This window comes from Botrytis deweyae, assembly GCF_014898535.1.
Source record: "Botrytis deweyae strain B1 chromosome Unknown BDEW_008, whole genome shotgun sequence".
NCBI lineage: Eukaryota > Fungi > Ascomycota > Leotiomycetes > Helotiales > Sclerotiniaceae > Botrytis > Botrytis deweyae.
Genome location: NW_024066215.1, coordinates 786,505 through 810,722, shown reverse-complemented (window position 1 = coordinate 810,722; position 24,218 = coordinate 786,505). Strand labels below are relative to the sequence as shown.

At 42.9% G+C, this 24,218-nt stretch overlaps 8 protein-coding genes across 8 annotated transcripts; 5 read left to right on the top strand and 3 right to left on the bottom strand.

Annotated features, from left to right (window-relative positions):
• The first annotated feature begins 261 nt into the window (after window positions 1-261).
• On the top strand, window positions 262-3,026 carry EAE98_004438 (uncharacterized protein). The gene is made up of 5 exons (XM_038952058.1): window positions 262-825; window positions 1,042-1,410; window positions 1,483-1,864; window positions 1,931-2,065; window positions 2,121-3,026. The coding sequence occupies exons 1-5, from the start codon at window positions 619-621 to the stop codon at window positions 2,837-2,839; spliced, it is 1,812 nt and encodes a 603-aa protein (XP_038811594.1). The 5' UTR covers window positions 262-618; the 3' UTR covers window positions 2,840-3,026.
• A 1,002-nt stretch (window positions 3,027-4,028) lies between these two features.
• Window positions 4,029-5,065, bottom strand: EAE98_004437 (uncharacterized protein; the record flags this gene model as incomplete). Its single annotated transcript, XM_038952057.1, has 5 exons — window positions 4,029-4,223; window positions 4,318-4,545; window positions 4,605-4,652; window positions 4,706-4,829; window positions 5,055-5,065. 5 exons carry the CDS (start codon window positions 5,063-5,065, stop codon window positions 4,029-4,031), a joined length of 606 nt encoding a protein of 201 aa, XP_038811593.1.
• A 754-nt stretch (window positions 5,066-5,819) lies between these two features.
• EAE98_004436 (uncharacterized protein) lies at window positions 5,820-6,787 on the top strand (the record flags this gene model as incomplete). Its single annotated transcript, XM_038952056.1, has 2 exons — window positions 5,820-6,084; window positions 6,165-6,787. The coding sequence occupies 2 exons, from the start codon at window positions 5,820-5,822 to the stop codon at window positions 6,785-6,787; spliced, it is 888 nt and encodes a 295-aa protein (XP_038811592.1).
• A 447-nt stretch (window positions 6,788-7,234) lies between these two features.
• EAE98_004435 (uncharacterized protein) lies at window positions 7,235-9,869 on the bottom strand (the record flags this gene model as incomplete). The annotated part of the gene is made up of 5 exons (XM_038952055.1): window positions 7,235-7,270; window positions 7,335-8,305; window positions 8,503-8,979; window positions 9,030-9,326; window positions 9,479-9,869. The coding sequence occupies 5 exons, from the start codon at window positions 9,867-9,869 to the stop codon at window positions 7,235-7,237; spliced, it is 2,172 nt and encodes a 723-aa protein (XP_038811591.1).
• Window positions 9,870-10,443: 574 nt separating this feature from the next.
• On the bottom strand, window positions 10,444-11,479 carry EAE98_004434 (uncharacterized protein; the record flags this gene model as incomplete). The annotated part of the gene is made up of 3 exons (XM_038952054.1): window positions 10,444-10,568; window positions 10,626-11,353; window positions 11,403-11,479. The coding sequence occupies 3 exons, from the start codon at window positions 11,477-11,479 to the stop codon at window positions 10,444-10,446; spliced, it is 930 nt and encodes a 309-aa protein (XP_038811590.1).
• Window positions 11,480-11,961: 482 nt separating this feature from the next.
• EAE98_004433 (uncharacterized protein) lies at window positions 11,962-14,648 on the top strand. The gene is made up of 2 exons (XM_038952053.1): window positions 11,962-12,840; window positions 12,892-14,648. The coding sequence occupies exons 1-2, from the start codon at window positions 12,328-12,330 to the stop codon at window positions 14,494-14,496; spliced, it is 2,118 nt and encodes a 705-aa protein (XP_038811589.1). The 5' UTR covers window positions 11,962-12,327; the 3' UTR covers window positions 14,497-14,648.
• A 4,050-nt stretch (window positions 14,649-18,698) lies between these two features.
• On the top strand, window positions 18,699-19,820 carry EAE98_004432 (uncharacterized protein; the record flags this gene model as incomplete). The annotated part of the gene is made up of 1 exon (XM_038952052.1): window positions 18,699-19,820. One exon carries the CDS (start codon window positions 18,699-18,701, stop codon window positions 19,818-19,820), a length of 1,122 nt encoding a protein of 373 aa, XP_038811588.1.
• Window positions 19,821-21,446: 1,626 nt separating this feature from the next.
• EAE98_004431 (uncharacterized protein) lies at window positions 21,447-23,088 on the top strand (the record flags this gene model as incomplete). The annotated part of the gene is made up of 2 exons (XM_038952051.1): window positions 21,447-22,244; window positions 22,399-23,088. The coding sequence occupies 2 exons, from the start codon at window positions 21,447-21,449 to the stop codon at window positions 23,086-23,088; spliced, it is 1,488 nt and encodes a 495-aa protein (XP_038811587.1).
• Window positions 23,089-24,218: the final 1,130 nt, after the last annotated feature.

Genomic DNA, 24,218 nt, shown 5'->3' with positions numbered 1-24,218 from the left:
ACGTAGGGAGGATGAGTACAAGATACACTATCATGATACACATGTGCTAGTGTCGGACAGAAGGGGGAGTATGGAGCGAGGGAATCTAATGATGGGGACGGCGATAGAGGGAGAGTGTGGCTGTGAGCTAGGAGATAAGTCAATTGGAAACTTTAAAGGTAGCGAGCGCTGATAATGGATTACCTGGGTAATCAAAGCAAAGTGCGGGGAAGTGGAAATTCGAAGGCTCGATTTGTATAACCTGGGGAAAGAGCGACATGCAAAAATGGGCAGTGGCTGATGGTGCGCGGGAAGGAGTGAGGAGTGAGGGGCGACGAGTGAAATGTGGGATGCGAGTTATGAGTTGTGAGTAACGGAAAAGTACATAAGGTACTCGTACTTCTCTACTTGTTCAACGTTGAACACAACTTGTCCTACGAGAAAGGAACGAGCCAAATAATCTTCTCCGCTAATCTTTTTCCCTTTTGAAAATCTGAGGTTTTCTATGTACTTCTGAGGGATATTCCAAGATTTCCTGCAAGCCGCCAGAAATTTGTCATAACCTGCTTTAGCACTTTACAATTTTCTAATCACTATATATAGCCCCCTCTCAGTTATCATTTTCTCTCTTTAAGAACAATGGCACCTATAGCTCCCCAAACCGTCGATATCATCTTCGCCGGCGGCGGCACAGCTGCGTGTGTCTGCGCTGGTCGTCTAGCCAAGGCAAATCCAGATCTACGAATCTTACTTGTCGAAGGCGGCAAGAACAATTTCCAAGATCCGAGTATTACTACTCCGGCCGTGTATTTATCTCATTTGGCGCCGGAAAGTAAGACTGCTTTGGTACGTTATCTCGTTTCTTTCCTGTTTTTGAGGGCCCAGTATTGGCGATAGTTTGGACTGCAATTCATTTGAAAATTCTAGTTTTGAGATTGTAAAGAAGGAACTGGATATTCCAAAGCTTTTGATTGTTGAGCTGCGGTCTGGACTTTTGGACGCCGAGAGTCGAAGGTGGAAGAAGGAGAATGATGGTAATCCATATATACTGACATATAATAGTTTTACAAAGGTCAACCTTCCCAGCACCTCAACAATCGCTCTCCGATTATCCCAGCCGGAGGTCTCCTTGGTGGCGGCTCATCCATAAATTTCATGATGTACACGCGCGCCCAATCTATCGATTTCGATTCTTGGGATACAGAAGGATGGACCGGAAAAGACATGCTCGAAATGTGTAAGAAATTGGAAACATTTCATCCTACCGGAAAGGGATTTGACAAAGAGAAACATGGATATGAGGGACCTGTGAATGTGAGCGATGGTGGATATCAGGGGAAGAGTGTTGATACCTTTATGGAGACGATCAAAGGGATGGGTTATAGGGAAATAGTAGATTTGCAGGATGGAGAGGAGTGTGGAGGATTTAGTGTAAGTTTCCTTTGCATTTTCTATCATGTATTTTCTTTTCTTTCAAATATTGACATCATCTCCTTCCTCTAGAGATGGCAACGCTACGTCTCTCCAGACGGCAAACGCCAAGACGCAGCACACACTTACATCCACCCACTCCTTCAATCATCTTCATACCCAAATCTTAAAATCCTCCCCGAATCGAAAGTCGTACGTGTGCTGTTTGATTCCTCTACACCTCCTCGAGCAACAGGTATAGAATACATACCCAATGAAGACCATCAACCCTTTGTTGCACTTAGTAAAGCAATTCCACACACAATCAGAGCAGAGAAATTAGTGGTTGTGAGTGCAGGAGCCTTGGGAACACCGCAGGTCTTGGAGAGGAGTGGGGTAGGCAGGAGAGATGTGCTTGAGAGATGTGGAGTAGAGGTTGTTAATGAATTAGATGGGGTGGGCGAGTCATATCAAGGTGAGCAGAGCTTATTCAATCCCGTGGGTTTTCCAGGGATAGTGGCTAATTATATCTCGTGAATAGATCATCATTTACTTTTGTATCCTTACAGAACATCACTCGATGATTCTGAAACCATAGACAACATCTTGAGTGGAAGGAAAGATTTTGTCAAATCACTTGAAGCCAAAGACCCTCAATTGGGCTGGAATGCAGTTGGTAAGTTCCGTTACAACTCCAAGTCTTGCCTTCAAAAACTGACAAAGGCCCTTAGACGTATGCAGCAAACTCCGTCCCACTACCTCCGAAGTCGAAGCTCTCGGCACCGACTTCGTCTCAGACTGGGACCGAGACTTCGCTCCCTATCCCACAAAGCCTCTCATGCTCTGCGGCGTCGTGAGTGCCTTTCTAGCAGACCCAACACTTGTCGATCCAGGCCAATATATAACCATGGGCACCTACACTGCCTACCCCTATTCACGTGGTTCCATCCACATCACGTCTTCTACTGACGTACAGAATGGCTATGAATTTGACGCTGGCTTTTTAAGTCACCCAAGTGATTTGAAGAAACAGCTTTGGGCATATAAAATGCAACGAGAAATATGTAGACGACTTCCCTATTACCGTGGGGAATTAGAACTGGGACATCCAAAATTTGGAAAGAAATCTGCTGCAGCATTATCTAATGGGGCACTTGAGGGAGAAATAAAGGGTATTGAATATAGTGCAGAAGATGATGCACTTATTGAAGATTGGATCAGAGATAATCTGAATACAACATGGCACTCTTTAGGAACATGTGCGATGAAGCCGAAAGAAAAAGGGGGTGTGGTGGATAAGTATCTAAATGTGTACGGGACGCAGGGATTGAAGATTTGTGACCTAAGTATGGTTCCGGAGAATGTGGGTGCAAATACCAATAATACTGCTCTAGCAGTTGGCGAGAAGGCAGCTGTTATTATTGGGAAGGAGCTGGGGATCGAGGTTTGAGGTTTAGGGTTTGAGTTCCACAGAATGTGTGGGGGATTGAGGAGTTGGGACGGGTTTTGGGGACGCGAGTAAGTAATTGGCTTGTACGTTATTATGATCAATGAGATGTTTGCGCTAGGAGTTAATTCATCTAAATAATGAAACACTATTTATACCTTTACCTACCTATTATCCCTAGCCAGAGTCAAAAACACCACCACGCTTACATATAAGTGCCTCTCTCCATAAACCCACACCTCTATGAAGAAAATCCAGAACCTCCATCTCGGAGTTCACATACATACCTAACTTCGTACATAGGTATGTAGATGAATATACATAACTTATAACAAAAAAATCCAAATATCACACCGCAAGCCAATCTCCCACATACACTTACTTATCTGTCACAATCAACCACCAATCATAATCTTTGGCTATTTGCCTCCCTACTACAAATACCTAGGTAGTACCTGTGTGACAAGTGCAAATAGCCCCTTAAATTCAACCCCGAACGCAGCATAGCTGGAGCGCCTCGACATTGTGCATCCATCCACACACAACTCTGTCCCCCTCTAAACTTGAAACAAACCGACTTGCTCTCACGGTCACCAACAAACTGATTCACCTAGGCACTGAGATTGAGATCGCTTCACATTTCACATCATGTCATATCATATCAGATCAACATCAACATCAACATCAAGATAAACCCCACATATCATGCAATACAATACAAAGCCCATGTCTCGCGGAAAAAGTCTCGAATATTGCCTTGCCTGTCATAATAAAATGTAAAAAGAATCTCGATGCCATCAATAAGTAGCGTCGAAAAATAAGGTTCAGACCCAAGTAAGGAAAACCGTGCATCAATAAAAAAGGAAATAAAAACAATGACAAGATCCATTCCCCGAAATTCCTCCCATTTCACGCCAAATGTTTCACAACTGGGTTATGTTCCCTCCGTCCATCAGCCATTAAAGTTATCTATTTCCCCTCTTCCTTCCTTAGCGTCATTGGTGCAAAGATTTGCTATGTGATTTTGCTGCGATGCTTTGCTAGCGGAGGCAGCGAAAGACAGACGAAATACAGAGGCCGATCCAAGGGACCATCAGTCTAATGCGGATAATAAAAGGGAAGCAGAAGTTCGTGACGTTCTAGGTTCTTCAATAACCTAGATTGAGTTCGACCGATCGACAAATGACACCATCTAACAACATCCACCACCAGACCCCGATTGTACTCCCTGGCCCTGCCCGACTTGTACCGCTGGCTTATTGTTTGCGGTAGTTGTGCCAATTCTTTCCTTAATTTGGCGTGCCATGGTCAAGAAAGCTTGCTCGACGTTGCTGGCATTCTTGGCGGAAGTCTCGAGGAATGGGATGCCGAGGCTGTCAGCAAATTCCTAAAACAATGCATGTTAGTCGCAACTTTCTAAGGCAATCTGATGGAGCCTGATTAAAGATTCCAGATCGTTGAGAGCATGTGATGATATGTACCTTCGCGACGGTGTAGTCAACGACCTTCTTGTCTGACATATCACTTTTGTTGCCTACGAGCAACTTGTTGACGCCCTCTGTTGCGTATCTGTCGATCTCTTGTAACCATTGCTTTACGTTGTTGAACGAGTCCATGTCGGTCACATCGTAGACAACGCAGATACCGTGAGCACCTCGGTAATACGAGGATGTGATGGTACGGAAACGCTCTTGTCCAGCGGTATCCCACTACAAAGTAAAACTATCAGTACAATGCCTCCACATTATTCTCTTTCGGGTTTCCTTACAATTTGTAATTTAACGGTCTTGCCGTCCAACTCGATCGTGCGGATTTTCTAACTCGCCATCAGCAAACAATACTCTGTGAACCGGGAACTGCAACACCCACAAAGTCAACACCGATAGTCGAGATATAACTCTCGGTGTAAGTGTCATCTGCAAATCGCAACAACAGACAGGACTTTCCTACACCGGAGTCACCGATAAGGAGGAGCTTGAAGAGGTAATCGTATCTATTAAGTTCGTCAGTCGGAGTCCGTTCAGGATATACATGTTGACGTGGACCACTCGAGTGCACTCTGTGCGATGGTAATGGCATCTTCGTGATGAGGGGTATGTATAATGTACTCTGCAAATAGCATGATCAGTATTGGGTCTCGGGAGATATAATGTAGATGGCGGTTTCTTTGAAGTTGATGAAAGGATGACGTTTGATCTGAGGGGTTTCAACTTACTACTCGGGATTCATATTTGCGGTTGGTTGTTGAAAGGTATGTTGTTTTGTGTGGAAATTCTATGATACCTCTTGGTTATCCTGTTCGATGTCTTGTGGTTGTAGTTGTAGAATAAGATATCGCAACTCTTGGGAACCTCAACTGTGTTTAAGGTGCAGAGGCGGTCCACGGGCGTTAGACGAGTATCACGTGAATCAGAATTGGCCGGGATTACTTGGCTAAGGATGGTGGTGATATGGTGATACTTGGTACAGCCTTGGAAGATGGAGGAGGCGTTTGCAGGTGAATGTCTCTACTCGTATATTATTCAATTTATATCTTTAATCTTATTATATGCACAAACACACAATGGAAGAATCAGATACAATAATCTCATTCTTATTACACGTATTGGATACTTGGGACTATTTATTCTTCTTCTTTTTCCTTTACACCGTTTGCTTGATTCAGAAACGCTGAATGATTCAAACCAATATACGATAATGTGATTCTTATTATTGTTTCTGCGGTTTCTTGTGATTCATTCAAACTCCTGATCAACTGACCCCCTGACCGCACCGCTTTGTACCTATCTGATCGGCAATCAGCAGCGTGTAAGGCCGATTGATAAAGCTTGAATATCACTGGATGAGGGAATGAATATGGATATCCAAAAAAGTGGTAGAAACCAATTATCACGACGATGGTTGCAACTCTTACTTTTTCTTCTTGACCTTATTGAATGTATTGATTGATGTCTTTGCATATGAATGCGATCCATCCAAGCTGATGTCGAAATCTTACAGTATCCTACGCCTTACTAGAAGACGGGCCTCGAAGCTCTCCTCTACTTCTTCTACATGCCAAACGAAGCTTGCCACTACATACACATGTCAGAAAAGTGCTCGATATCTAGCAACTGTCAACGCAGGACCTAGGGTCCTACCGGATATCTGGTTCACCGGCTCAAATCCCCGGAATGAGGATTCACCACCAAATCTCAAAATTTCAAACAAGCCTCCCAACAACGAGAGAACAGTCAAACTTGGCAAAAGCAAGCAGCCCCTCCCCCGCTTCCCCCTCAATTTATTCACCCACTTACAAACATACAAACAATATACTAACAAATCTCAGCCCTCCGCATTCTCCAAGAACGTCTTCCTTCCCTCCTCCAATCTCCACTTCCCCAAGAAATACTCTCCCCGCAAATAACCCTCCACCTCTTCCCCTCCACGCACCCCCATCTCCCCACTGTCTCCGGCCGCGTCGCATATTCCGCCGCTCTATGGACATCCCCTATTGCCTGGGGTCGCGTTCCCCTCGTCGGAAATGTGAAGCTTGAAATACTTTCTGAGCGAATGAGCCAATCGTCATCTAGAGGATCAACTCGCGAACAATTAATCGTACGATGGAGGACCATTGGTAAGACAAAAAACAAAGGAACAGGAGGTTTTTACAAAGGGATTGGGGCGCGAGAGAATGTGGATAAGATCACAGAGTGGTTGGGGGGTGGAAGTGGCGAGGACGATAGTAAGGAATTTACTGGACTTTTCCTCTTCGAATTCGATGAGGAGGGAAGGATCTGGTCGCATACTATTGAGCACGTTCAAGAGGGGGGAAATTGGGAAAGAGGTGTAGGGGCCAAAGTCGTTGGGTTGACGGATTGGCTTTTGGGCGGGATGAAGAACGGAAGAGGTGACGAGGGGGCTCCTTGTCCGGCCTTTTGGGTGCATGAGCAAAACCTGGGGAGGCGATGAGAGAATGAAGGCGCAATTGTATTATATATGGGGTGAAAATGATTGACATGGGACATGACTTGATTTAGCGTATTGGTGTTCGGACAAAAAGACATGCTTGGGACTTTGTAAGAATATTGGACTTAAACACCTCTCAATGAAGTAATGAAACAAGTACTGGAACTCCCAGCCCTTTAGCTGCTATTCGTTAAGTTTGCTCGATGTCTAGATATGTCAGAGATAACGCGGGTTGTATTTAAAATGAGATTTATGCTTTATGTTATGAGCCAGCATCTACGTGATGCACGACTCAAGCTACTTCCTTCTCAATAGTACTATTCATTTCATCCTGATTTCTCATATGACTGTGCCGACAAAGCTAGAAATGAAATATCCTATGCAGGGCCATCAACACCTTCGCTAAATATGTCCAAATATACTACAAAGTCGTGCCCCACAAGCCCACCCCTATTTGCATTCCTTCTCAAATGCTTCAAGAAGAACCTACAGCCAATATTCGTTAGCCACTTTGTAATCACGAGTCTGTTCGAATCCACATCCCACTTACCGAGAACTCATGATCATCCATCGAACCAAAGATGGGACTCTTTCCTAACTTCATCGCCGTCACTCTCGGGGTAGAGATACCAAAAGCCACTCTAGCGAGGAACCTCGGATCATCGCGCTCTTCAATCATATTAAGAACGTTGTTGAAAGCTATAGTATTGAAAGGAACAGGAGGGGGAAGTTGAATCTCGACGGGCTTATGCGTTAAGCACCATTGACAATGACCGCATTCTTCCTTTCCGTCAGGCAGCTCATCTCCAAAATGCTGGGCCAATTTTTTGGAAAAACAAGCTTTACCGGTGATAAGCTGTAAGATTTTCTCTGAGCGCTCTAAAGCTTGCTTTTCGCGTGTTTCCATGCTGCTGTAAATTGTCTTTGCGATTGTCTCAATCTCCTTTGCGGTTTTGGGAAGAGGTTTAGTGACTTTGTAGACGTTTACAACCTGGCTTGCTTTTAATTCTATAATTCCTTCGGCGTTCCATGCGTTAAGCTTGCCAATGACCTCGTTTCTTCCAAGGCTATAACGACGAGCTGCAGCGTCTACATCGATGTGATGGAACTTGGCCTTTTTCTCACCACAGGCTGCGATCGCTGCTGCTGCTGGACTTCGATCTGACTTGATTTTGGAATGATACATGCGATCGTTTGTAACATACGAATATTTCTGATATAATGGTGTAGTAGCACGAATAAGACCGTGGCCCAACTCTAACTGTGCGTATATACCACCTAGAGCTGTGGGGCGGATATCGAATTCCTTCGTTTGATTATAATGCGAACTGTGAATCTCACCTCCAATTGGAAGCCTTTTCGCAGTTGAATCAAATGTGTCGTTTAGTAGTCCACGAATAGATGTAAGAGATGGTAGGTCACCTCGTGCGAATAATTCACGGAAATGAAGATCCTCGCCACATATGAAGAAGAAACAGTTAGAAATTTTACCATCTCGACCACTTCTTCCAATTTCTTGGCCTGTGCAAATATCAGCATGAAGAGGTTTGGCATTTGCAATCATCAAGGAGTACGGAGAAGGTTCTACTTCGAAACTGAGTAGTAAAAAATGAGGTGTGGCTCTTGGTAGCTTTGAGGGTAAACCTGAACATAGTAGAGATTTAGATGCAGCGGCTGGAGTGGTAACGGCTAGGAGTTCAATGATAAAAGTTACTAACTGTAAGACTCCAGACTTTGAGGGACACTGAAATGTATAACATTGCGAATAGAGCCCTTATCAATTCCCATCCCAAAGGCAATAGTTGCGACCATAATCATGTCATTGCTCCTCATAAAATCGTCCTGCAGCTTTGTCTTGGCTTCAGTCGTCATTCCTGCGTGGAATGCCTTAGCTTTGAAGCCCGCCTCTACCAATATACTTGCAAGATTCTCCGTTTGCTTCTGCAGAGTAACATATATGATAGTTGAGCCTTTATGCTTTCGTAAAAAGTCTTTAAGCTTGGGCAGCATAGTAACCTTCCTATCTCCTGACTCAGCCAATAAATGTAGATTGGGTCGATAGGTGGAGGTTCGAAAGAGTCCAGAATCTTCGATTTTGAACGCATCACAGATGTCTTGCGCAACACGGGGTGTAGCCGTAGCAGTTAGGCAAATGACTCTCTCTGCTCTGATCTCATCAGCAAAACGGGCAATTTCTACATATAGTCAGTAGATGATGCATTTCTAGTAGAGTTTGAGGTACAACTTAGGTAGTCTGGACGGAAACTGTGGCCCCACTCGCTGATACAATGTGCTTCGTCTACTGCAAGTAATCTGATACCTCCCCGGACATATTTCATTTGCTCCACGAAACCCTCATTGTTCAGCCTCTCAGGTGCTACGTATAGTAACTTTAACTTTCCACTTCTCAGTTGGTTGCATGTTTGAATAAAGTCATCTCTAGTCTTGCTGGAGTCGAAAGTTGCAGCAGCAATACCGCGACGAACAAGAGCATCCACCTGATCTTTCATCAAAGCTATGAGTGGCGATACTACCAGGGTAACTGTATATCACTAAAATTAGTATTCTTTTCAAAATGTAAATGAAATCAAAGAAGAATCCATGAAACCGAAACTTCATTTGAGGTGGTCTGATTCATTTGTTCATAAGATGTTGAATAAGAATTCCCGCATAGCACTCTTAACTTTTACTCACTGCCATGTTCGCCTTCATCACGAGTCCTGAGAATCTTGTCTTCTTCTTCAAAAGCAAGTGCCGGGACTTGAAAGCAGAGACTCTTGCCACCTCCAGTAGGAAAGACAACAACGGCACTATCGCCACCAAGAATTCTTGATATGGCTTGCTCCTGCTTCAACCGAAAAGATTTGAAACCAAAGTGGTGACTCAGTGCAGACGTTGCCGACTCAAATACCTTGTGGGAGCTCTGGATTGCCTGTCTCTTGACAATCGACGAAGTCTGCTCGGGAGAAGCTTTACGCTTGTGGCCATGGTTGGTGCTAGCATCGATCGCGTTTGTCAAGTCTAGCATGTCTGCCTCGTCGCCAGAACTGAAGCCATATTCATCAATTTTAGTTGAATTTTCCATGATATGTGTATGGGATAATATCAATTGCTGTTTTCTTTTCGTCAAAGCACGAGAGGAACCAAAACTTTGCAAAAATCGCATATTCAATGCTGTCGCTGTAAATAAATAAAGTATTCAAGACCGGCGGCACTCCGTGTTTGCCTTTCGCGCGATCACATGATTAGTGGATCAAGCCTGATAAATCTTTCAATATCCAGTTTGAATTCAGACATTGAGGAGAGTGATGAGATGGGATCTAATAGATACATTTCGTACACTTGGTGGTTACTCAACTACAACTTTAGTCAGAAAAATTAGGTAAAATTGCTAACATTCTTAATTGATGACTATTCATGCCCTGTTATGATTGTTTCAACAATATCTGATATTCCAAATTGTATGTGTACGACCCCTTCCTATTAATCACAATAGGAGAAGTCTATTCCGACACCATATCTTACGCAGGTATATTTTAACGCCCTTCCTTAAACAGTTCAAATACCGTATATATGTACACCCCAGCAAAGCCATAACTTACAATCAGATCCATGTTCCAAGAGCACCACAGGTCTACCTCGATAACCGAGGACTATATTTACTTCACAGCCACTTTGGCAGGAAGGTTTCTTCTCAGCCTGATGGTTTGTTCATACAAAACGTCCTTAAAGGCGAACAAAAATGCAGCAGTCATAACACTTTGTGAGACTTTGGGAGCAATTCCTGAAGTAAAGTCAGTAACAAGCCTCGTAATAATTTCGAAAAAAAGGAATCGCTTACCTTTATAGAATCCAGCGTAGCCCTCTTCTTTCAAAATACGTCTCATGCCTTGAATCATACTTTCCTTTCCTCCATCTCTTCCGGCAACGTGCATGCGACTCTTTACTGTGATATAAGGGTATGTGATTGAAGTAGCAAATAGCTTTCCTAATGCGCCTAGAAGGAATGCCATTGTTGGGGTGATTCTCCTCTTCTTCTCGATTGTATTCTTTAACTGCTCGAAAATCGTATATTGTAATATGGGGTTGATAACAAGCACCAACGCAGGCACGACTCCAGAGAAAAGCGCTTGTGGGCCTTCTTCTTTAATGAGTGCAAGCAATGTGCCGACTGTTGTAGGTGCCTTTGCCCCAGGTAGAAAGCCCTCACCCGTCTCCTTGTTTCTCTTTCGTGTAGTCATTCGTGTATTGACTACCCAAATAGGATTTGTGAGCAAGACTGTTGCTGAGCCTGCGATTGCTCCCGCGATCATCGATTCGATTGTTGTGAGCTTTTTTGAAGCTCGGCCAGCCTTGAGTGCCGCCTTCTCGAAACCCGAACGAGTCCATTCATACCAGTAGTAATATACAAAATTTGTAACACTGATTCCAAATAGTGCTGAATCGAGTCCAGCATAAAGGCCTGTAATACCTTCACGCTCGATGATACGCTTTACAGCGTCAAGAAATCCCGAATCAGCGCGTTTCGATTCGACTTGTGCGCGCGTGGAAAGCGTAATGAGAGGATAGCTTCAAATTGTTAACTTTTGAAATGCGGAGAAGGATAGGGGTCTAATACGTAAGAGCCATGGAAAGAATGCCCCCACCAGCACCGGATAGAGCATGAGCAACATTATCTGATTGTTGAGCTGCCATGATTGTTTTGTGTAGGTATATGTGATGTCGATGACGTTCTGATATTGAAAATAGGGAGTGTAAGTTTATTATGGAGAATTCCAGATTGGAAATATGATATGAAAGACGTGAAGAATGAAGAAAGATGAATTATTATTATTCTCCTCAATACCGGTACCTAGGTAGTTTTGTCCTCTCGCTGCATCAGATGTGCATTGTCAACTTACATACCTACCTATCAAAGGCCATTTCCGACTTACCGAGGCAATGCGGGCCCCCCTTGCATTGTCCCGGAGATTCCCCACCTCAATCTAATTAATACTGACACGTGCTTTGGTAGCATTCTCATTCACGTGCCGATGATCTATTCTTGCATGTGATTAGTAATCATTCGGCTTGGAAAAGCAAAGCTCAATCAGATTAAACTTCCCTTCAAACTTAACATCAATTTATTTCTCCTCATTAACAATTATTTGGTTCCAAAGTAATTATCATCAATTATTCATCATTCTTGTCAACGCTAAATATATACCCCCTTTTTGTTTAATTTATCGCGAAAATATATCCAAACTTTTGTCATTAGTTATATAGCATATATACCCAACGTCGTTTGTTTCTATCGTTAAAATCATTTGTCTCTCTTTTCAACTGTCAATTGAAGTACCTGTAGGGAGAAAGGGGAAACGTGTCTTTCATTAACAGCTCTTCCTTTTGGGGTGTATATTTCAAGTATTAGAAGTAAATCTCATTATATCTATCAAGTCATCATATTATAGTCAGATTTCTCATATATTTTCTTAAAACTACATATTTTCATTACTTGTATCAGAAATTTAGCCTGGGTCATCTGATAATTCAAAAGTGGGAGAATGCTCCCAGTCCTTCATGTCCCTGCAATGACCCCTGAAGCTACAAAGCGTAGTAAATATGCCACGATTGCGCCTCAAGGAGGTGAACAATATATTCAAGCCCACAATCAAGCATCATGTGCAAATATTCAGGATAGAGTGATGCCTGAGCGTCCGGGACAACCTTCGCCGCTGGGCAATTCATCTCCAAGTCGCCAGAATTCTCGAAGTCTACCTTCGAGAGAAGTTACAGACGAGAACTTTGACGATGCCTACGTAGGCTTCATCATGTACTGCAATCCCGCGGTGGCATCAGATACAGATACTGCTGAATTGAAGCGAATATTTCGCGCGCCTCCCAAAAGTGATAACAAAAGTTTCAGCACTTTTGTATTATTCGAATTGATTTGTAAATTAGAGAATAAGGAGATCAAAACGTGGGCACAATTGGCAATAGATTTGGGAGTTGAACCTCCTTCTTTGGAGAAAGGTCAAAGTGCTCAAAAGGTACAACAATATGCTGTTAGGCTCAAGGTATGCAAGTGGATCTCAGACACTCGTCAATGTAACGCTAACAACATTTAGCGGTGGTTGCATGCAATGCATGTTGATGCATTTTTTGAATATTTATTGAACAAACCTCATGTGTATTGGACACAAGTACCATCCCCTGGCGAACCATCATCAGAGCATGGTCGAGATGGGGTACCCGCCGATGAAGATTTGGCTCTCCGTGCTTTGCTTCCGGAAACAAGACCTAAGCGTGGACGAAAGAAGGCTGAGGATAGGGAAGATGATGAGATAGGGAGATCACCATCTCAACGTCCTCGGTTACACTCGCCTACACTATCTGAAGATTTTATGATTCCCAGGGCGACCTTACATCCGGATAGTGCTACACCAGCGACAGCAAATTCTTCTTTCCAACAAGGCTTCGATGCTCGTTTAAGTCCATGGTCTGCAACAGAAGTTCGAGGCCCTTTAGTGGACAACTTCAGATGGGGTGCTCCACCAGAAAGTGCAACTCCTCTATCAGCTTATCCACAATCAGCTCTCACTCCATCAAACAGAACACATCTATGGCCGGATAGCAATGAACCTCAATCAGCCACAACGCCAAATAAATCTCGGTCAAGGCGTCGTCATGGGCCTGCAGTATCATCAGCATGGCCAAGTAATGGTAGTGCCTCTACTGGAAAATTACGAGGTAGACCACCTAATAACCGTTCTGTTACAGATGGTCCTTTTTCGACCTTTCCTGCCAACCCTGGTTCAACGAGAGATACACCAACCGCTACTCCTATAGTGGCGGATTCCGAAATTTCTCATTTCTTTCCTGCTGGCGTCAGGGCCAATCCACCTACTGTCATTGGAGGTCCACAAACTCAAAATTCTCGACCAAGCCGCCTTTCACTACAAGTCCCACAAAGAAAAGGCGGAAACGTTCGATTAGCAACACCGCCACCACCCGTTGTACTTCTAAACGGTGAGACGGATACGAATATGCAAAATGATTTAATTGAACAATCTCAACAAACGTCACTCATGGAGTATTTCAACAATCCTGCCAATGGACCTCAGGACCCCAGTTTCGAACACTTTGTCAGTATAGCATTTCGTCAAAATGAAGATTTTGACCGTACCAATATCGATGCTTTAGAATCTCACTTCATTGGAGAAATTCTTGCCGCCGAATGGTACGACGGAGCCGGAAATTCGATCCAACGATGCTCTATAGACGAAGCATCCAAAATCTGCAAACAAGTCATCCGAAATCTTCAAGCGGAATCTAGCAGCACAGAAGCTTTCCTTATTAATCTTTCAGCACTGGCAGGCGGTCCCCTCATGACACGTCTTCGCGTCACAAGACTTGAATTCCCCGGCCCGCCACCAAGAACGGATTACGAATGTCATTGGAAAATGAGATTTGGTAGCCTTGAAGGGGATTTTACGATAAGAGCTACAGTTGTGGAGAATAACCTGGAGATGGGAATGAGGGAAGGAATGGGAAATATGGGGAGAGGAATCGATGACAATGAAGAGAGTTGGAAGGCGAAGTATCTCAGTTTGCAACAGCAGATTAAGGAGAGAGATGCGAAGGTTATGAGGTTGAAGAGGGGAATGGTCGATGCATTGGTTATTAGTGAGGAATGGATTAAGGGAGGTAATGTCTTTCAGAATCAAGGATAGTGGAGGTAGCACCAAAAGGTTGACAAAATTTTAAATCGAGGCAATATTCTGTTTGAGGAGTTCAGAAGGACATTTCGGTCACTAGAGGGGTTTGTTCTAGTATGGTGGTGCTTGAAGTACATATATTTAGCATAAATTAGATATCCACAAGGCAGAGTTCAAGATATACCTACTTTCATTGAAAAACTTCAGAGCCAGTTCGTCAATTCAAAGAATGAGAATATATGATGATAAAACATGTCATTTGTACCCGGGGGTATGGAAATATGTGACAAAAATTGTCATTGGTACCCACCCCCCTGGTCACTAGATATGCAACAAAACTTTATAGTGCGGTGCGAATAAGTGAATGAAAGATATCCACGTGATAAAACATTTCTTCCTCATCCAATGGCTTCTCGTCCTCAGATCACCGATTAGGTTTCTCGACGTCGATCTCGCATTACCTACGTTATAGCTATTCCACACAGTCTCGCAGAATCGTCCACGCCGCAATCCAAAGTTGATGAGAGATGAGAGATTCCAATTGTATTCTTAGAGATGTGTTCATCGTTGACTTTGTATTTTCTTTTTAGAGAGATAATAATCTATCACTATGTCAATTGGTGTGTGTGTTTTGGTATATTATAGGTTTACTGAGTCTTCTGCTTATATTAGGTTTTCTCATTCCCAAAATCCGTTTTCATACTCTCTATCTCTGGCTTGGAATCTCTGGTTCGGATAATGGGAATATACATGCTGCGCTATTTAAGATTTATCAGAGTTAGTCTAGGTGATTTGCTGTGCGAAAGAGCGAGAGTTGATACGATATCTGGGAAGTGCTGGAAAGCAAGCTGTTCTTATCCTGTAGCTGTGTATCTGACGAGACGATTAGGAATGAAGATTTGATACTCGTGGGAGAATATTTGGGCTTTCGGAAGAGAATCACGAGGGGGTTTGGAATGTATCCCACCTGGTTTCAAGCTACTTTCTCGAAGATTCAAGCAGGAAAGTTGAAGGCTGATGCGGGATCGCCTTTACTCGCTGGTGGTGTTCTTTGCAGGAGTGTAGAATCTGATTATAGTATTTTGATTTGCAATAGGAAAACCAAAGTTCATTATTTGAGCTTGGGTGGGAGAACTTTCCAGAACTAAAGGGCGAAAATATAGAATCGATTTATACAACACCTTTCGTACATTTCCTGACCCGAGACGAAAGACAGAGAGAGTATGGGAGGAAATAAGCGAACGACAAAAAGAAGCGATCATCCTCCTAGCTCTTTTGATAGATGGCATCGATACCCACGTGCTAAAAGACTGGCTACGGGAAAATGGAACATCAGGATCTCAACTTGAGTGTTCTGACCACGCAGTTGAGGGTCAGAAAAGAAGATCAGAAGAGAGTTTTTGGGGGAAGTTTTGCGGTGATGATGATGGGTATGGCATGCCATAGAGTGAGTAATAGATTGAGACCGGAACTTATGGTCTCAAAGCGGTATGGAGAGGTGATGGGCTTGGGGGAAAATGATCGGTGTGGATGAAGGATGAGAGGGTTAGAGAGGGAAATGAAGGAGGTGGAGCTCTCTGGGGAAGGAGGTTGATTGATGCTATTGTTGGATGAAAATCGTTGTGATGAGAATGGATTGTGGCTTATTGATTCGACTCTTTTTCAATCTCAAAATTTGAACTCACATGAAGCATTTGAATTGTTTGAGAGATTTCATCCATTTCAGATATTCAATCTGCATCACTATCACATAGCCAAAAAGTGCCACTTGTTAAACAGGTGCGTCGTACTGACACATAATGCAAGCTTCTTCCTAAGGGCGAAAAGAGTGAACTCCCCCAATCTTTGAGATTTTGGGAATTATTGATCAAGCAAAATATAAACAAAAACGTACCAAGAATTTCTTGATAAAAATGGGGACATACACCCTACCTCTCTCTAAAACTCTAAAACCTTATGAATAGATACTCTTCACAAGACCTCTCCTTATACTTCGGAAAGAGGCATGTTTCCGCAAGCCGAAAATGACGCAGGAATCACCTAAAACAATTCTCCGATGAATTTAAACTTTCATATCGCTCGAATATGCGTTTCTCTCTCGTCCTTGAAAACCATAGAGATCCTGGGGATATGACTTTAACCCCCGATTTTCTGCAGGAGACACTCACTTCCCGGTTTCGATATACGAAGGTCAGAATATGTGTGGACGAGACAGCATGATTTCTGTTACGATGATTATCAATCTTGCCGTCGCCGCGGTATTTAGAGGGGTAAGAAGGGGACGGAGTGTATTAATGGAAGAGGACAATATGGATGTCTGCATAAGCATGATGGTTTTTGGTATGAAGTGTTTTAGAAAGATTTGATTTGTAAGAATGAACAAGTATCTAAGTAGATACTCGATATCTTTGAGTACCTAGTCAATGCATTGTAACTCTTCTTGATGCGAAGAGTTTTTGCTTTTTGCTCTTTCTTCCGTTTATGTAATGCTAAATATTACCGAATCATTACCGATGAGAAGCTAGGGACTGTACATACTCCATAGTCGTTGACTCTCGAAAACGATTAATTGTCAAGTTTTTAGTTAGTTATGCTTCTGTCTATATCAGTTGATAGCTCTAATACAAAGGAGCTTAAAGATGTTTGAATGTCTTCGGAAGCTTTGTTTGTTGATTTTATATTGAATATATGGTATTTTGAGTGTTTTCGTGACTGTATATTTTGATTTGTTGGAATTATATGATTACTTATCTCGTTACTTTTCTATTATATTGATGACTTTCCCCGAGTCAAAACCATCGATTAGCATAGAATAAAAGTATAATCAACTGAGAATACTTCATCTATCATTTTTAAGAGTCAATAACTACAACTCGTCCCCCACTTGAAGAGCCACCCATTAGTAGTACCTACTACGTAGCTTTAATTCCTACCGTTGCTCCATCACAACATCCCCTCTCCATGCTATTAGTAATATAAATACGAATAAACCACACTTTCCACAACAACTACCAGGGGCTGTAACTCAGTGGTAGAGTGCCTCGTTTGCATTGTCCTGAATCTCATTAGAGACATATGGCTAGTATCGATGAAGTCCAGGGTTCGACTCCCTGCCGCTCCAATATCATTTTGCACTTTTTTGCATTCTTCTATCTCCAAAATTGAAGAAGTTGTTGATGTTTTTCGTTTTGGTGAGCAAGTTTTCTTTTTTTGGAGGCTCATGCAGCGGGGTGGGAAGAGGGGTCGCTGCTTTTACAAATGGGGTACTTCTCCTTTTCAATGACCCCTCTTTCAAATAACTTATTCATTTGGAAAATTCGAGAAACAGTAGTAATTTAATAAAGTAAAAAATCTCATAGTATTTGATAAATTAATAATAAGAAATCAAACAACTCTGATAGTTGTCTAGTACGTACGTACGTATGTCGGCAATACAATCTCAACCCGCATCGAGCTTAAATTATCAAATCTTGCTAGCGCTTTTCGAATTTTCCAGATGTATTACTGTAGCATTATACGGAGTAATAAGGGTTTTGGGGAAGATAGGAAATCCACTTTTCCTTCCAAAAACCTTGGCACTTTCACCACGCAAGAAATTGTTTGATATTGGAGAATATCTCGTAAAACATCTTCCCATGGCTTACATAATTCTGGCACCTGGTCGGATGTCGGCAGCTGAGAATCAATTGCCTTGACAAAACGTCATGAAGTTTTTTTGATTTATAAGCTTTGATGGATCTTCGCTAACGCAACATGGGCAAAAGGTCTTATCCATCTGTACGGAAAGCTTCAGATCTCTGCAGAAACTATCTCTTCCTGCGAGATCAGAGAACTAGCGACTATCATCATATCATTTCCCCGAACAACCCCCACTACCCTCGGAGATATCTTGGATACATGACACGCCAAACCAAGATGTTCGATACGATTGCTATGGGTTTTCTGGTATGGTAAGCTTCAGTAGTGGAATGACATGATTGCTAGGACCATCTTGCTGAACAATCAACTTACTTGGTTTTTTTCCCATTCATGCGCAACTGCGCGATATTCCCACATATCAATTGAACGTATAAAGGTAGGTAGGTGGCTTCTTCTTGCTTTCCTTTCATTCCATTTCATTTTGATATAGACAAGTATACAAATAGACAAGCAATTGAACCTACAACTACAATTACATACTCATACATACACCAATTACTCGATAATACGACACAATCATGTCTTCCTCCACTCTTTTCACCCCTCTCAAAGTCGGAACTTCCGAGCTCCAACATCGAATTGCCATGGCACCTCTCACTCGATACCGTGCCGATGACAACCACGTACCCCTTCCAATGGTTGCCGAATACTACGCCCAACGTGCTTCTGTTCCCGGCACACTCCTCGTCTCCGAAGCTACCTTCATTGCTCCCCAAGCCGCTGGTTATGCTAACCCCCCTGGTATCTGGAGCAAAGAACAAATTGCCGGATGGAAAAAGGTCACCGACGCCGTACACGCAAAGAAATCATACATCTGGATGCAATTGTGGGCATTAGGAAGAGCTGCAGACCCATCAAACTTACAAGAAGAAGGTGGTTACAAACTCAAATCTTCAAGCGATATTGCCTTTGAGGGAGGTGGTAAGCCAGAACCTTTGACCGAGGCCGAGATTAAGGAATACATCGGACTGTACGCACAAGCTGCCAAGAACGCAATCGAAGCTGGATTTGACGGTGTTGAGATCCACGGAGCAAATGGTTATTTGATCGATCAATTTTTCCAAGATACAGCAAACAAGCGTACCGATTCCTGGGGAGGAAGTGTTGAGAACCGCGCACGTTTTGGTCTTGAGGTTACCAAGGCTGTCGTTGCAGCTGTTGGTGCTGAGAAGACTGGTATCAGATTGAGTCCATTTTCTCCTTTCCAAGGAATGAAGATGGCAGATCCTGTTCCACAATTTACTTATATCGCCCAAGAGCTCAAGAAATTGAGCCTTGCATACCTCCACATTGTCGAATCAAGAATCACCGGAAATGCAGATGTCGAAGCCACCGAGAAGGTTGACTTCTTGATCGATATCTGGAATGGCACCAGTCCAGTTCTCCTCGCTGGAGGTTTCAAAGCCGAATCTGCAAAGAAGGCTGTTGATGAAGAATACAAAGGAAAGGATATCGTGATTGTATTCGGAAGATACTTCATCACCAACCCAGATCTTCCATTCAGAGTTAAGGAGGGAATTGAGTTCGCTCCATATGATAGAGATTTCTTTTATAACAAGAAGGAGGCTGAGGGATATACCAGTTATCCTTTCAGCAAGGAGTTTGAGGCGCAACAAAAGGCCATTGAATCTTCAGCATAATATATATATATATATATATATATAGACATGTTTTTATAGACGCATGGATGGATGGATGGATGGATAGATAGATAGATAGAGAGACAAATACCCAGTAGATAGATGGAGTGTATTAATCTTATGATGTACGTTTTTTAACACAATACCAGTCCAGTTGCATTGTGATAGATGATTCAATGAGAAGTACAAATAAGAGCATTCATCATTACGACTGCGAATAAGATAGCCTGCTTACCACTAGGTAGCTTTGGATTCATCAAAATTTGTTGAAAACTTGAAGATTCAGTAGTCTGATGTACTGCCAGAAGAATTGGGAGTGGGACTGGGAGTGCAGATATAAAGAGGGAATTTTTGATGACCTTTTACTTTCTTCCAATTGAGATGATTGTCTTAATTGATATGGGGTTTCCAGTTGACATTATTATTCCAATTGATATGATCGTCCCAGTTAACATGACCGCCGTCCCAGTCGATATCAACATCCCAATTCATATTATATATGTGAAAAGTAATGACCAACAACTCGTTGACATTAGAAGAAACGAGAGAAATTTACCTACTAGGTAGTTATTCAAACCATGGGTTATCTATCTGTGCGTTCAACAACGAAAGGTCCCTTTTTGTCTTCTTACCTTGAACTTCAACAAACTTATTGATTAGGTACTTGGACATTCAATCGACATACTTTATTTATATGCACTCAGACCGAAGATACAAAAAGGTTAAAAATCTGGGGATCCCCAGGTCGTTGAATCGCTAGCTACCCACCTGGTACCTACTCAGTCGAGTACGGAGTCAGCAGAAGGAGTGCTGCAGGTGATTCCATGTCTCAGATCAATCGCTGAATAAAGTAAGCTCGGTCGGGCCGAACACTAACGAGCTAACATGCGTAGGGTTCTTACTCCTATCGATGTAATATTCCGATCCCTTAATTAACTTTCCATTTGCGTTTTCCAACGGCGGCGCTGTACCATTTTGTACTCTTCCTCTTTTCGCTTTCTCCCTTTGTTACGGTACGAGTTCAGTTGGGGATGTGTATCCAGGATGCTACTTGTGGAAACATAATTGAATCCTTTGACATACCTAGTCATCGTCACATCACAAAGTTTTGCTGAAAACGGATATTGGAAACAAACCAACGGTTATTCACAGAACAAAAGCCATAAAATCATGCATTGACTTTCCTTCACTTCTCCCAAGCTTCGATTGAATAAATCGTGTGGCTTTCTTCACGAAGTACAGATTCGCAAATTCACAAGTTCACAAGCTCCGGCTCCGCTCCTCCACATATTTCCTACAGGATAGAATTGTCGAGACGGGCTCGAATCTGAACCCCGGATTCAAACGCCTAGCCACCGCCTTCCCCTCTGTATCATATCTCCGAAAGGGACGCCCGATACTACCTCTATACTAGGATCACTATTTACTTCTCTTGTTGTAAGCTTGACTGTTCGCTGAGCACGTTCTATGTTGCATTGCTACAAGGTAGCTCGGAGCTAGGTTTACCATACCTAGCCATTTCGGCCCGTTCATAATCCCTCATTACGGTCGTAAGACAACCCCAACTGGACCACACACATCTTTTCCTGGCAGGACCAGACCGGCATCAACATTCAAAACCCAACCATGACATTCCTTCCAAAGCGTTACCTTCGTGCCCCACGATCCCCTCTTCATCCCCACTCACGTCTTCCGAATCTGGTTCTCGCTCTTTTGGTGTTTTTCCTCTTCGATGCTTATTGGATCATCATCCAGCTTCCAAATCCAATACGTACTATCACGCCTCCATTTTCGGCGATTAATCCATCGGATTTGACGTCAAATCAACGTGAAGCCCCCTCATTACCAGGTCGGGATTCTTTATCAGTGGAAAGGCTTGGAGGGGAGGAGAATCAAGAATCAGTATTATTTAGTGATGTTGAAAGTAGACAGGCTTTTCAGGGATCTAAACCACAAATGGGGAATCCCAATAATGAAACCATTTTCATAGCAGCCATATTTCGTAGATCTGAAATAATGCTCAGGCAAAATTGGTCTCCGGCTCTTGTATCCCTGGCTCACCATCTGGGTCCCCAAAATGTGTATGTCTCGATTATTGAATCGGGTTCGTGGGATGGAACGAAAGCGGCGCTGATGGATTTGGATGGGATGTTAGGGGAGGCGGGGGTAGAAAGGACGATTGAATTGGGTATGGATCGTCTGGCTCAGCTTGAAGAATTAAAACATGTGCCAGAGGAGGGGCAGGATAGAACTGGATGGTTGCATACGGGGAGGAAAGAAAGTGAAAGTGGGTGGGAAATGAGACGAATCCCTTATTTGGCGAGATTGAGGAATAGAGCTATGGAACCTCTCTTGAGGGTATGGGATGAAGGGAGGGGAAGGAAGTTTGATAAGATTTTGTGGATTAATGATGTGGTTTTTACGGTATGTTGTCACGTGTTTCTTCTCCTTCTTCCCTTCGTTTGTGATTCATATCCATCGTCGTAGTCTTCCCGTGTCTCTATCTCTATCTTCGATCTACTCATTCCATTCACTATCTATATCCCTACAACCAGGCGCCTGGCTAACTCCGAAACAGACAACCGATGTAACAACCCTACTCGCTACTAACAACAACCTCTATGCAGCAGCCTGCTCCCTAGATTTCTCCCTGCCTTCCCAATACTATGATACCTTTGCCCTCCGTGACTCCTCTGGTCGAAAAACTTCATCGCTTTCCTGGCCTTACTTCTACCCCTCACAATCTCTAAATGCATTGAAAAGAAATGACCCCGTGCCTGTCAAAAGTTGTTGGAACGGAATGGTTGTTTTCGATGGGGAGCCCTGGTATCCTTCCTCTTCCATTTCTTTAAATTCGAAGAAAGAATTCAAGGGTCTTAAATTCAGAGGGGTTCCTGATTCTCTTGCGGAAAAACATGTAGAGGGTAGCGAATGTTGTCTTATTCATGCGGATAACCCGCTGAGAGAAAAGAAGGGGATTTATGTGAATCCGAATGTGAGGGTGGGGTATAAGAGGGAGGTTTATGAGATGGTTAATGGGAAGGGGGGATGGCCTGGGAGATGGGAGGCTGTGAGGGGAGTTTGGGGGGTTAGGATGGGGTGGGTGAGGGAATGGGGGAGTGGATGGGTGGAGAGGGGACGGGTGGGGAGGAGAGTGCAAAAGTGGACGAAGGAGGGGGAAGGAGAGGAATTGAGGGAAGAATTGGGATTGGAGTGTTTGATCAATGAGATGCAGGTTTTGTATCAGAGTGGGTGGAGACATCTTTGATCGTTTGGGGATTTCTTTTGTTAGATATACATCGGTTCTGTCGAGAAGTCGGCTTGGTTATTGGGATCTCTCAGAGCCTAGATGTTATGGGGCATTATTGGAGTTGGCGGGCGTGGAATTTCAACGGGATTGCACACTATATGGATGGGGCATTGTATTATATGGTCATTGTGGATGTATACAAATTTGGTGCAAGAGGACTGGGCAGAATGGAATGGGAAAAAAGAGGAGCATAAAAAATGCATATCTATTGGGGCACTGGATGTATAGTAGGAAAGATTTATTTTATATCGCTTTTGGGATTTGGCGTTTGGAAGTTGGTACTGGGATTGTTGGTGGAATTCAATACAGTTATTAGTATTTACCTATTTTTGATGCAGAGTTTTTGTTTTTGAAGATTGTGTGTGTTTTCAGCTAGTATATATCGTGTGGAAAAGGGATTGAAAAGAGAAAGGCAAAGCAAAGTATCAAGAAGAAGGAAAAGGAAAGGAAGAGGAAGAGGAAGAGATAGAATGGGATCAAGAGATTTTGAATATCTTTTCTGGCTCTTTTCACCGGTGTAATAGGGGCGCAGATAGAGATATATAGCTATCAAGTTTTTGAATGGCTGATTGATTATAGTATAGGTAGGTACCTAGGTAGATTTGGAAATCATTTTTGATGTTTTTTTTTTATCTTTATATTCATATTCATATTCGTCTCCATCTCCATCAACATCAACATCAACCTCAACATCAAAATCAACATCCCGAACACAGGTAAAACTTACTACCTCATAGTTACTTACAAGTATAACCTACGTCCACCCGGAATCATGAGAGGAATGGAATGGAATGGAGAGGATTTAAGCCCGAGAACTTTCGGATCCGAATGTAAGATTATATCTGTATCCGCATTTTGGATTATGGATTATGGGTTATGTAAGTTTTGTTTTTATTTTTTGTTTTTTGTTTTTAGTATGGTAATCGTGGTGATTAATCATGATAATCATGTTGTTATCGTTATTATTTTCTCGAATTAGTCGGTAGGTAGGTATTTATATGTATGAGGTATGAGGTGAGATAGATGAGGATGATATTGGGATGAAATGGTGGGTTGGATGGGATAGGTTGGGTATTGTATTATGTTAT